Source organism: Vespula pensylvanica, chromosome 1, assembly GCF_014466175.1.
Source record: "Vespula pensylvanica isolate Volc-1 chromosome 1, ASM1446617v1, whole genome shotgun sequence".
NCBI classification, from domain to species: domain Eukaryota; kingdom Metazoa; phylum Arthropoda; class Insecta; order Hymenoptera; family Vespidae; genus Vespula; species Vespula pensylvanica.
This window is the reverse complement of record NC_057685.1, coordinates 10,475,159-10,489,012: the sequence shown is the minus strand read 5'-3', so window position 1 is coordinate 10,489,012 and position 13,854 is coordinate 10,475,159. Positions and strand designations below refer to the sequence as shown.

The 13,854-nt window shown below is 26.4% G+C and overlaps 2 protein-coding genes across 2 annotated transcripts in view; both read right to left on the bottom strand.

The window, feature by feature from the left end:
• Positions 1-5,333: 5,333 nt before the first annotated feature.
• LOC122636715 (putative mediator of RNA polymerase II transcription subunit 24) lies at positions 5,334-7,928 on the bottom strand. Its single transcript, XM_043828255.1, has 2 exons — positions 7,768-7,928; positions 5,334-7,654 (listed from the first exon to the last, which is right to left on the bottom strand). Exons 1-2 carry the CDS (start codon positions 7,798-7,800, stop codon positions 5,459-5,461), a joined length of 2,229 nt encoding a protein of 742 aa, XP_043684190.1. The 5' UTR covers positions 7,801-7,928; the 3' UTR covers positions 5,334-5,458.
• Positions 7,929-10,056: 2,128 nt separating this feature from the next.
• The window catches only part of LOC122636620 (titin), a 41,310-nt gene continuing 37,512 nt past the window's right edge, over positions 10,057-13,854 (bottom strand). Inside the window, exon 7 of the mRNA XM_043828030.1 lies at positions 10,057-13,843. Coding sequence (XP_043683965.1) covers positions 13,741-13,843 — 103 coding nt within the window. The 3' untranslated portion in view covers positions 10,057-13,740. The remainder of the gene's footprint in view (positions 13,844-13,854) is intronic.

The window sequence follows — 13,854 nt, the reverse complement described above, 5'->3', positions numbered from 1 at the left end:
TTGTCTTTATTCTAGGTATGTGTCTGACAGTGATATTAAACAAAGAGATTACAGACTATTTTAACGACTAGATCAATTATGAACAAATGCGTACACGCATACGTAAATATAATATACATTTGCGCACATGTTTCGCTGAAATTCTTCGATTGATAGCGATAATCCTTCTCTAATTATTGTACTCGGTATTCATACGATCAAATTGAACGATTATTGAGATCGTGTATTGCGAGACGTTCATTCTTTGAAGATAATCTCTTGGAGATTACAAACTAACACTGAATATTTTTATCTGTCTCTTTCGCAATGTCTTTTTTTTTTGTAACTGTGTTTTTATCGCATTCATATTATTTTTTCAGTAATTTTAAATAGTTTTCGATTGAAAACTGCATTATTTCTTATTAAAATCGAACATATGAAATGTAACTATTGTAGAAATTACAAATTATTTTTCATAAATATATATATACACACACACAAGCACGCGCGTACTATATATGTTATGTACTATATTAAGTATCATGAAAGATTATATGTGCAAGCGTGATATATGAGAATACGTAATTTCGTGTTACGTGTTGTTCACGTGTCACGGACAAATAGAAAGGAGAAAATGATCGGTGACCGTTGGTCAGCAAGTTTTAATTATCAATACCGTCTATCTATGGTATGGCGACCTATTTAGCAAAACTTTACGTCACCTATACACTTACATATATATGTGTACGTATATACTCTCTCTCTCTCTCTCTGTATGTGTAGCTATTAGGTATACGAGCGCGCATGTGAAAGGATCGAATCCTTGATATATGTGTGTATATATATATATATATATATATATATATATATATATTCCTCGGAAAAAACGATGCGATAATTATTTCGTGGAAGTTGCAATCTCGTTTCTCTTTTTGTTACAATAACGGTATTTTATGCTAAACATACATTTAAACGTTTTATTCGTCTTGTTCGTAGATTAATGATAAAATTCTTTCTCATTGTCAGATCGATTTATATATTATCTCATTTAACGTATATCATTTTGTAAGATTATTATACTGAGATAGAAAATTGTAATGGAGAGTAATGGTATAGTAGTGGTAAAAAAGCATTTTTCTTTGAAAGAACGTGAATAATCCTCTACTTTCTCTTTTTATCTCTTTTGAACGAGCAAAAGAAAATATTTAATTTTGAATGTTCGATGCTCTGTCGAAACACGAAAGAATTTTGAAATCTACGCAACTTTGTTTGGCAAAAAGAAATTTATGAATGTCACGAAATTTTTAATCTACATAATCCTTACCTTTCTTGCACACAGCAAGGAATTTTGTTACTTTCGCGCTAATCTAATCGGTGGTATTAAGTTTGGCTATTATATATTTTATAGCAGAAGAAAAACAACGCTATTATATGTTTTATTTCAAACATTTTTTGAAATAATCTCGTTAAATTAAGATATTTTGATTTTCATGTTGAGTAATATTTATACTTTTTTCCTTTTTTTTTTTAACAAGGAATAAAAAACGATGAATTAAACAAATATGAATCCATTTAAAATTTTCATGAAATTTCCATTTGAAAAATTTCGATTAAATGATGTTTAATGAATATCCATAAAATGATGTTACATAGTGAAAAATAATACACATAGACAAAATTTGTGTCACGTAGTAATCAATAATGAAAAGTGATAAAGATAAGATGATCGATATCAATTAAATATCATTTTACTGTAGCATTGCAATGGCCAATAAATGATCTCAATTTTCCTGATATTGGCCTGAATCGGTACCCTACTTAATCGCGGATGTAGGAAATACGAATACAGAAGACCCATGAACTGGATTCCCTTCTTGGCAAGGAAGGTTATACCAATGCTCTGAACTGATCTATTGGATCAACCTTGAGGCTCCCCGATTATGCCGTGGGATATCAAACAGTATCTATTATCAACTGTAATTTGTCTACATTAGAAATTTGAGGTAAGTTATTTAATATTATAGTATAAAATGTTATAATATGGAAAAGGAATAAGGAAGGGTTGACAAAGGAAGGGTATATGAAAGTATTAAATAAATGACACAATGGATCAGAATGGATACGCTTTAATCTTCGATATTCTATAGATATGTTTAATGAAATAAAACTTCAATTGATAATCATGCGGATATATCGTCTTATAATTTGCACAATATCCGTTTCGATAAGACTATTTGTTAGAAATCTCTCGAGTGATCAAATCGCGATAAATTTATTATGTAAGAAAATTTAAATATTTGTTCGTGTATATTAGCTATTTATTTGCCATCGCGATTAACTCCACAAAACAAAATATAAATAAAATTAATAAATTTATATATAGATTTTTTTTATTGTTTTATAAAATATATATTAAAAAATATATTTTAGAATATATTAATTACAGATGTAACTTTTACGTCATGACATGTAAAGTAAATTAAAATATTATATGTTTGAAATAATTTTCGCCCAACTAAAGAAGTTAATCGATTTGATTATTGTTTATTATAGGATTTTAGAGAAAAAATTAGTGCAAACTATTTAGTTACTATTATCACTATTATTAAATGATTAGATTTCATAATAATTATTGTTATTATCAATATAAATAATGTCTTCTTCATCAGATGTATTCAGGTGTATCATTACATCGATTTGTATTCTTAAGTTTTCATATTATATTAAATTTGGAATTTAATTAAATAAATTTATTTGTAGTTGTACATATGTGTAGTTATGAACTTTACATTTTTTTACATATTTTTATTTAAAATAATGAAAAAAATTGTTTAATTTAAAATGCTATTAAATTATTTTAATAGAATATTGCATTAAATTTATAATTTAATTAAATAGTTTATTTTTAACTATAGATAATATTTTAAAAATAAGTAAATAAAAAGTTTTTAATTTCTAAAGTATATTTTCAAAATATATTCTTGTTTAGCTTATTAACTGTTATTTATTTAATGAAATGGTAGAATTAATAGAATTTAAATTGCTATTAATAAGGCTAAAACATCTAATTTATTTGGAATTTTTATATGATTATATTTATTTATATTCTTATATGATTATATTTCATAGATTATATGATATATATCACATTCCATAGGAGGAATATATTTCCACAAGTCTATTATATTTTTCGTTTCTTTTGTCATATTCTGCTACTAGGATATAACAAAGGCTGGTCTATGTTCTTTTAGAATTCATAATTTAATTTAGCATATGGAATTAGTCACATCAGTTTGTAAAGTAAATTATTTATTAATTAAATATCAATTGTCTCAATTGTTTACAAAGTTATATTATTCAATGGTATTCAACATAATTATTAAGGAAATTTATTTAAAATAATTTAATAAAAAGTTAAGCATCCATCAAATATTTTGATAGTGAAATTTAAAAAAATGTTAAAAGTGAAGTTAGTTAGCCACTTTGGCTTCTAAAGGAATCAAATATATATATTTAAATATATATAATAAATTATATATTATATATATTTATATTTAAATATATATATTTAAATGTATGTATATTTATAAGCAATGGTGAATTTATGCACAGACGGTAGAGTCAGTTGTCTCTGGTTGCATAAAACAGACAATCTCACACAACATATTACATAATATAAATTTATATTATATAATAAACTTAATTTAATATCTGGCGGCTGGTATATAGTTTTTATTTTTATATTTATGACTATAATTGAACTGAGATATATATATTTCTCATTTTATCATTTACATGAACAATTAAAACGAGAAAATATATATTATACATAATTGATTTTTTTTTAATGGGACCTCTAATTTTGTAACGTGTTGGACTTTTAAATCCGCCAGTATTTATAAGAGTGAAGCAATTAGGTAATAATTTAACGTTATTTACATTAATTTTTCAAATACAAGTATTTGAACTGACTATGAAACTTGTGACTATGATCTTGTCTAATTGAAAATCTATGAACTTGTATTAAAAAATTAACAGATTTGTATAAAAAGTTATATAAATGCATAATGTCATAAGACCACATGTTGGAAGAATATCATACCACAAACACACGCGTACGTATGCACACAAAAAAAAATAATTATTTCGTTAATTATATATTTTTTGTGCATCATTATTGAATTTATATCACAAAATAATTAATACGCTTTGAATCATCGTTGAATAGGTAAAGAGTTAAGTAAATACATATATCTTTTTTCTAATTTTTTAGTAGTATTTATTTCTTTTCCAAGTCTTACTGATTATACACAAATTACTTAAATCTGTAACGTCAATATTGTGTTAAAGTTTAATTCTATACACGCAATTTGTTTTTATAGATTTGATATATTATACAAATCTAGATAGAAGTAGATAACTTCTCTTATCTGTGATTCATTTTTAACCTTGCGTCAATTTGCTGAAAATGAGATTTAACTTAATGATAATTTTGATTTTTTTACATAATTTCATTTTTATAAATTAGACGACAAATATATTTCTTGTAATTCCAAATATTCCAAAGATTTATTTTTAATCAATTTTCAGGTTGTGAACATTACTTAAGTATATCATTTCTTTTATTCAAAAATTTAATTTCATAATGATAATAATGTGAATACGGCTAATTTTCCGTACAATTCCGATATCAATAAAATTAATTTACGAATGTTTATCTTAAAGTTGCATTGCCTAATCTAATTGTTCTTAAATGTATTTAAGGTGTGACTTGAATTAGATAAATTCATTAATATTATTGGTTAAGGTGTGAATGAAATTTGACGGGACAAATGATTGTGATTTATGGATTATTACACTAACGGCTATAATTGTGTAATCGTATTATATAATCGTAGCAGTGAGCCGGTTGCTAAGTTGTGCATGAAAGCGTCATTATTAATATCAATTATCAAAATTGATATTACGTTATAGGAAAATAAAAATGTTTAATTATTTTCAATGCTCTTTCTTTTGTGTACAAGTATAAAATCAATAACTTACATATATATATGCAACTATAATGCAAAATATAATTTTTCATTAATTATAAAATGATAATGTTGATAACCTAATATCATTCTTTTCTTAATTTCTTTTTAAATACATTATTAGTGAAAGCAACGTAATAAATATGTAATATAATAACATAATTTCGATCATTTCTTAACTGGCAGTTTACGAGAATATTATTTATAATCGCAATACTAATCAATAGAAAAAATTTAATACACACGTAAACTAAAGATATTTAAATATTATTATGAACTATTTTAAATATATACATAAAAAATATAAAAATGAACATATTTATAAGTTTATATAGATTTATAAAATATAAATTTATAATTATATTTCTTAAATTTTGATGTAGGTCACTAACTTATTCTTTTAAAATGAATATAATACCTGAGAAAGAATTAATTTAAAGAATAGGCACTTAACTTTTTTGATCATAATAACTAGCTATACTGTCTACATCTAATTGTGATAACATTTCATCATCAGAATCATTATCGTTATTGTGTAATATATTTTCAGTCCAATTTCTATCCACTGATAGTGTTTGTTTATCATTAGATTTATTTTTATTATTTTGTAATATTGCTTTGGTATGCAAATTCTCATGTCTAAAAATTAATTCTATTGGTGTTACAACATCTCTGCATTTAAAAATAGAAAGTCTTGATTTTATCGATACATTCTGATTTTTATTATTATTTTCTCTTTTATCACTGAGATTTATATCTTGATCTTGAAGATATTTTAAAGAAGTATCTGTTGAGACTTGTAGAGATGTAGTTTCATTATCATGTATATTTTCCTTGTTTTCTTTTACTATAATCCTATGTTTGAAGTTTGTGTTTTTCTCTTCTTCAAATAAATTCGTTGATAATTTTGATTTGTTGAAATTTTTCTGATTATGAGAATTATTAACTTCATTTAAATCCATAGAAAATAGAAATGTGCCTGGATCAATATCAGAATCATTTGATTGGTTGAAATTTCTATAAGTTTTGCTATAATTTTTTTTAGAGAATGAACTATTTTCTTGATGAATATATGAACTACCTAAATTTTTTTCTTTTATATTATAATTATCATTTTGAAGTCTATTTAAATTTGATGTTTTAGATTCAATTATGCAGAATTCTTTCTTTAAAAATTGCATATGTAGTGTATGTATAATATCTCCTGTATAAGAATAAATTGCTAATAAATTTGAAGGCGAAATTAGAATATGATATTTATGAATAATAAACGTCCCTGAAATACATAATAATCCTACATTTTGTAATAAAATTACAACATTTTTCTCTAAAGTGCCAGGATATTCTGCAGGAATATCTGCATGTATTGTTCCTTCAATTTTATCTGTAAAGTCTTTCAACACAATAGAAGGATTTTCATGACTGTAATCTATACTTTCTATTATACCTGCAAGAAATGGTATTTTGATACACTGATGTTGGTTTGCACTAGCTATTTTCTTAATTTGTTCAATTTCATAATTTTTTAAAAATTCTGTAGGTAAATCATTTAGCATTATTTGCCAAGCACCTTCTGAAAACAAAGTTTTTGTATTCTGGGAACAATACCCTATTAAACTAGTATTCTTCTGACTTTGTATGCCTTCAATTCTCCTGTCTTCTAGATTTTTTAAATATGATGAAAGTTTTGAAGTGTCAATGACATCTGGTAGTAATCCAGCTGGTCCTGGAAATTTTCTTATGAGAGTTGTTTTGTTGTTTGACTGCTTCTCCATTTTAAATATAAAAGATGAATGCTTTATATTATCTAATTCTTCATTAAATGAAGTAAAATGTTTTAAATGTTGTATTAATGAATATTTTCTTGAATCTGTAGATATATCTTGCATATTGTCATTAATATTCTTGCTTATTGGTTGCTGCAAATTTTTAGATGCTTTTTGTATCAATTTTTTTTGTTTTTTGTCATGATCTTTACTTATAATTGACTTTTGATTACAATTTTTTATGTCAGAAATTGTATTATTAGTAAGCGTTTCATTTTTATAGAAGAAAGATGATCCATATGATGTTAGTAGACAAGAATTTGATTTCTTTAATGAGTTATTATATTCAACTTTACTTTTCTCACTAATTATAATCTTCTGACTTTGATGAACATGTGTAAGTTTATTAGAAGAAATTTTATTATTATTATCTGATAAATTTTTGACATTTTTTTTTTTAAGAATGTCAAGTACTATATTCTTTCTCAATTTTTGTATATTTAAATCATTTTCTAATTTAGATACATTCAGTCCTTGAAAAATGGTATTTTTTTGTGAAGTATTTTCGGTGCATGATTTCACTCTACTATATAATTTTTGATTCTTATATTTACTTTTAGAATCATCTTTTGTTTCCGAAGTTTGTTGAAATAAATCTAACACAAAATTTTGTCTTGACGTATAACCTATATCAACTTCATTGGAATCTTCATTGTTATTGTTTGTTATACTTTGTTGCTTATTGACGATCTTATTAGGTGAAGTAATAGTATTATCATTTATGCTTAATTTGCGTTTTTTTACAGGTAAATCTATTTCCTCATTTTCTAGATGTGAAAAGAACTTTAATGCTTTATCATCTATATCTTGCAAGAATTCCTAAAACATATTAAATGTACATTAAATATATGATATACTTATCATATATTAAAAATGACTTATTAATTATTTAACAATTTACAAATGAAGTTGAGACAATAATTCTTAATCACCTCATCAAAATTCCAATCTTCACTTTCAAACATATTTTACATAAACTGACAACGCATAAACACTTTCAATTCTAAATAATATTAATAGAAATTAACGTAATTAAATTATTGATTTTCTTCACTTTCTGATATTAGTGTTTGTATAGATCTATAAAATATAAATGCTAAAATTTGGCAGCCTCAATTAATTGTCTTTTTGTTCCTATTAACGTCGGAATTGTAGGGATAAAAAGTTTTCTGTTTACTTAAATAAATGTTACTAGATGCATCAGTATTTACAGCGCCACGCTTTAGATGTTTTTATTTTTCTTCTGTCGAGTACAATATAGATTACCAAAAGTTTTCTGTTATAATTGTTATTATTATCATGTTCTATAATTGTAACAAAGTTTACGTAAAAACAAGAATAATTTTAGCATGTCTATCGTTTGTAATTATTGATAAAAAATATGGCTATAATTCTACATTTATCATAAAAGTTTAATGCCATGACCGATACTTACGGCCACTTCGATCAAGTTTGATTAATTGTAATTAATGATTATTTGGTCAGCAGTGTAGCCTATAGTCAAACTTTTAACTGTATTTCATTTTTAATCTATATTCTCGTGATATCAATAATCATTTAGAAATTTTATATGTAGCGTGGAAATGCATATATGTATTTTCTTTAGTTTATTTTAACTAATATTCTGTTTATTCCACATTATATATAAAATTTTTATAAGTTTTCTTTTTGCTGCGTCGGTAAAATAAAAATTACTGATTCGTCATAAGAATAATTATTGAAGCGCCATCTAGCAACAAAACATTTGAATTAAATCAAAGAAAATATAAAGAACCTAAAATGTATATGATATCGAATTTATAAAATAAGATTTTTTTAAATTAAAGTAAGCTAATTAAATATTTATCTTGCTTGTAATTTTTAAAATATTCAACAGTAATTGATTAACTATGAACTTTAAACTAGTTTAATTTTTCCTAATAATCCATCATACGTTTACGATTATATTGACTAATTATGTTGTCAAATACAAATTTCAGAGTCTCGATTTGACAATTACAAATATTTCACTACACGAAGATAAGTTAACGAATCAATATTGTATGTATTTACTTTAATGCAATAATTATTAATTTATATGATTATATTAGATATGCAGTTATAATTTAACTTTTTACTAGATATGATTTTGATTGCAAATAAACGTTATTATATAAATATAAAAAATTGTAGATATTTATTGTAGAAATTTATTTAGAAAAATATGTTGACCTTCATAACTCGAAAAGGTAACAGGAAAAAAATATTTTTACAAGTATTTTGCAACTAATTCAGAGTTGAGCAAATTTCTCTTATTAAATTTTTTTGTAACTTCAACCCATTGTGAGATATTTGCTTGGGCATCTATAGATAGATACCTTGTATATTTTATAAAATGATGTGTTATTATAAATAATTTTTTAGCTAGTTAAAACGTAGTAAGTGACACATTTATCATTTGCGTGTTAATCAATGGTAGCAGAGAAGTTATCATGAGTGCGAGTTAGAAAAACGTAATTTCAAAGTTGCCTGCTTCCTAATCATTGACATTATAGATTTCCCATTTACATTACTTAAAAAATCACTTTTGTACCAATAAATAATGAAATTTATTATTTTTTTGCATAATATTATTGTTTTTTTTATTCATGTCTATAAATAGATTATTTCCATATCTCATAATATTTCATAATATTTTATAAGTTTTATGTTAAATCATATACGTAATAGTTTAAAAGTTCAATAATAGTGTTCGATGTCCTTATACTACAGTAGATTATTTCTACTAGATTATACTCCACTAGATATTATTAGAATGTTTCATTCCGGATCTTTTCAAGGATACGTTAGACTAACAAGTGGGTCTTAGACATCATGAGTTGTTTCAGAATTTGTATATATTCTTATTGTGCAATGTTGAATTTCGAAAAAGATTGTTGAAGTTGTGACATCTAACAATAGTGTGGCAAAGATGATCACAATACAATAATCGATAAAATAGAATATAGACTAAGTAAATATTGAAATGGTACATTTGATTTATTTTTATTGATAAGATTATTTACTAATGTCTCCAGATTTTTAAATATTTCTTGTATTGATTCTTGTTTTTTTTCTATGATTTTCACTCTAAAATTGATTTTTAATTTTTCGTAACTTTTATCTGCATATTTGTTAAAAGGATATTTGTAAGATAAATTGTTTAAATTTATATGGAAAATGGAGAAATAAAAAGAATAATGTATGACATACAAAATCATTTATTTATATAAAAGGACACTTTACACTAGCACGTACTGTGAAAATTAGCCTAACATATCCATATAGTCGGGAACATTTGAAATATTCACGGTTCGATTGTTTTCTTCATTTATCACATACATATAACGATACGCAGCAGGACGATAGCAGATTATACTCTAAAGGAAGAGACAATTGTCATTAGCAATCACGTAATCGAATATAAACAATTTTGGAGAAATTTATAGACTATTGAGTATACTGGCGTACTGAATATCGCGTTTATTTTCTGTGTTTACAGCAATCATTTTTAGTCTGCTTAAATTTGCTTTATTCACGTGAAAGTATAATGAAGCATATTGTTCTAATTGGCAATTAATATTGAACGTTACAGAAAAATATAAGACTTCTCTATAATGTTAAAACATTCTTTTTACAGTATGCAAATAGAAAAAAATGAAATAATATCTAATGTTATATAAACAGACAGAAATTGGTCATCATTCTGTACATAAATATTTTGTTATTGTTTTTTGTGTATATCGTATATTGATTGATATATAAAGTTGGCTGGGTCACAAGGAAGAATGTTATTTTTGACGATAACGAATTGTTAAATTTTTTAACCAGCCGACAAAGCTGCATAATTAATTATGCATACAATCTAAGTATATGCCGTAATCGTATGCCTTACGTTACAATTATGCGTATATTATCATTATCATTAACTTATTATATATTCGATATTCATTATACTTTCAGTATATTATCGCTATGAGTGCGAAAAATATCAAGATAAATACTAGGCTAGATTAATTGCTAAGAAAGTTGGTTTGGAAAAACTTTACTTGGCTTTCACGAATGCCAAGTTACAATGGCAATGCATTTGAATTTTTTACTCGACATGCGTGATAATTCCTCATACATTGTCTAATCCTAAAATAAGACAAAGTATATTTCAAATTTATATCAATTGATTACTAAATCTTTTGATATATGCGAACAGCTAATTCGACAATCGAAAATAGAAATTAAAGCTGGATATATTAATCGTACTTGAAATTGTGTTTATGGAGAATGGATTTTGGTGTCGTGTATATCGAAATCATATCTATTGAAAAATGTTTGGGCATTTTTATTATACTAGATACAGATAAATGAACGATTTAGATAGCTCCAAAGAGTTACGTTGTTGCAACTTCCTTCTTTCTTTCTTTTTTTTTTTCTTCACGGAATCATTATTATACGTTTTATAATTGTTTCCCTTACTTCGTAAGTGTGTCTCATGTGAAAGAAACTTTTCGTAAAATAAAAGCGTTTTAAACGTCTATCGATAGCTTTTTCCTCTCCTGTAATAATGACGATAATCAATATGGCCATTTATATCACGTATGAGCTATTATGGAAGCTCTACGAATACGCCGTCGATGTTCGTTGCATTGTTTGATTTAAACAGAGAGACCCATTTATGTATAAAAGAGTTTACATAAAAGTTCGCTAGACGCTTTTCCATTCCTATTTTTTTGTTTTTTTTTTTTTTTCGTTTCATTATTTCCTTTCAAGAGACGAACTTAATCGATAAACGAGTACAGGTATTATGAGCTACTTTCATGCCAGTAAAACGGGACACCGACATATAGTCGTTGGTTAATTATCAGTAATATCAATATAAATACAGACAGTATGCGCAGTATTTATGCGACGATATAGCGTTTTTTTTTCTATTATATTAAACGATAACCAACGTTCTGAAGTCTCAAAGCATGACGACTCTATCATTTTCGTATGCCATCGATTATTCATAGCATGGATCGGCCAAAGAAGAATATGTAATTGACTTGATTCTTCCTCATAAAACAGAGGAATATTATGACAGAATGAGATAACCGTGGCTTTACCTTAAGGAGAAAGCAAGAAATGAACTTCGTTACAACATGATACTTTGAGACTGGAGAACAATGGGAGATCATTTCGTCATAGAGGAGTATTAATTATAATTTCGTACAAAGATGTAGAACATCGTGTTATCGTTAAGTATTAAATGGGGTATAGTATATATAAAGAATCATATAAATGTATATATATGTTTTTATTATATATATGTGTATATATATATGTATATGTATGTGCGTGTATATATATATATATATATATATATATATATACACACTTATGAACGTATAATGCCAGCTCGCCGGAGAAGCAAATTCTCAATCGGTCCTCCGCGCGAGCCGTTTGTTTAAGCTTTGAGTTTGCGCGTACCTTTCGTCTATCTTTCATTCACCATTTTTTCAATTTTTTTCTTTTTTAATATACATAGATTCACACACACATATATACACGTGTGTATGTGCATATATATATGTTATGTACCGGCTGACCACGCACACACGCAAATACTTGCACGCACACTAGGATACGTAAGAAAATGGCATCGTTCTTTCGAGTCTTCGTTTTCTTCGTTACTTTTTTTTTATAAGATAAGAAATATTTTGTTTATTTGTTTATAAGATATAGTGACTATTTCGGAAGTGCCATTTCGAGCGTATTCAAATGTCTGTAGACGTTGCATACTCACATATATGTGGGTATATATGGACTGATCATATAAACATGACACACGGCAGCTGAAACTCGATAAAGATCTTTTCATCGATCGTGAATAGTTCGAACCATCTTTAATCGCTAATGTTCCAACTTCTTACAATAGTATTACAAGAGCGACGGGTGCAATGAAAAATCCTTTCATTTTCGATTTTTCAATCACATGTGGACGAATCGTACGAGAAACATTATGTTCTATGCAATTATGTGTATAAAGTGATCACGATTTTATTTTTGAACGAATTCGTTAGTTACAAACGAATCGAGAGCATAACAAAATATTTTATCCTACGATTCCAGTCGATGTTATAATGTTACTGTACGAATGTTCGTTTATCCAAATTTATAATATTTGTTCTTCTTGTTTTAGCTTGTTCATCGTTAGCATCCTACCGTCAATTGTTGGACTTAGGATTCTTTGGAGAATGATGCTGATGATTTTCAATGTTGCTGTTGCTCAGCTGCCACTATAAACGAAAATAATGCCACTCTCGACGACACTGACGAAGGCACAGTCGTAAATTTCAAACATTTTTTTTCTTTCTTTTTTAAATAATTTTCGTTTTACGATTTTTTTCTCCTTTTTTTCTTTGACTGAGTCATATTTTTATAGGAAATGGTATAAGACATAGAATGAAATATGACCATGGAACCAACACGAAAGTGGTATTTCTTAATTTTTTATCCTTTTTTCCTGTTTTCCCTTATTTCGTTGAAACTTCCTTTCTTACGAGTTCATTCTTCATTCGCCACGTTTTTGGCACTGGAAACGCGCGTCTCATTACGTTAATTAAAATTCTCCATACGTCTCTTTTGACTTCATCCCTTATGCTCTTGTCTTCCTTTCATTCCTTTTTTTGTTTTTTTTTGTTTTTATATATATATAACATAATATAATATTATAATATAAACGTTTACGTTTTGGCCACTCGGTTCGTGAACGTCGAAGCACCTTATTGTCTGTGTTCTGCGACGTTTAGGTAGTTTAGAATAATTTTAATTCACTTTTATACAACACTTCCTTCATGGCTCCCTTATTCGCTTCTTCGTCGGGATAGATCCAGGGGACCATTGTGAACGACTCATCTCCTTCTTCTGGCTGTAGCTGCGGCGATCATTTGCCTCAGCATTGGTTCCGGAGAACATACTCGTGGATCGCACTTCATGTTGCCGTCACCTCCGCAACTAAAAAATAA

Coding starts and splice junctions, on each gene's coding strand:
- LOC122636715 (XM_043828255.1), bottom strand. CDS start 7,800: ATGTTTGAAAGTGAAGATTGGAATTTTGATGAG. Junction 7,655..7,767: donor AAGATTGGAATTTTGATGAG/GTGATTAAGAAT, acceptor AATATGTTTTAG/GAATTCTTGCAAGATATAGA.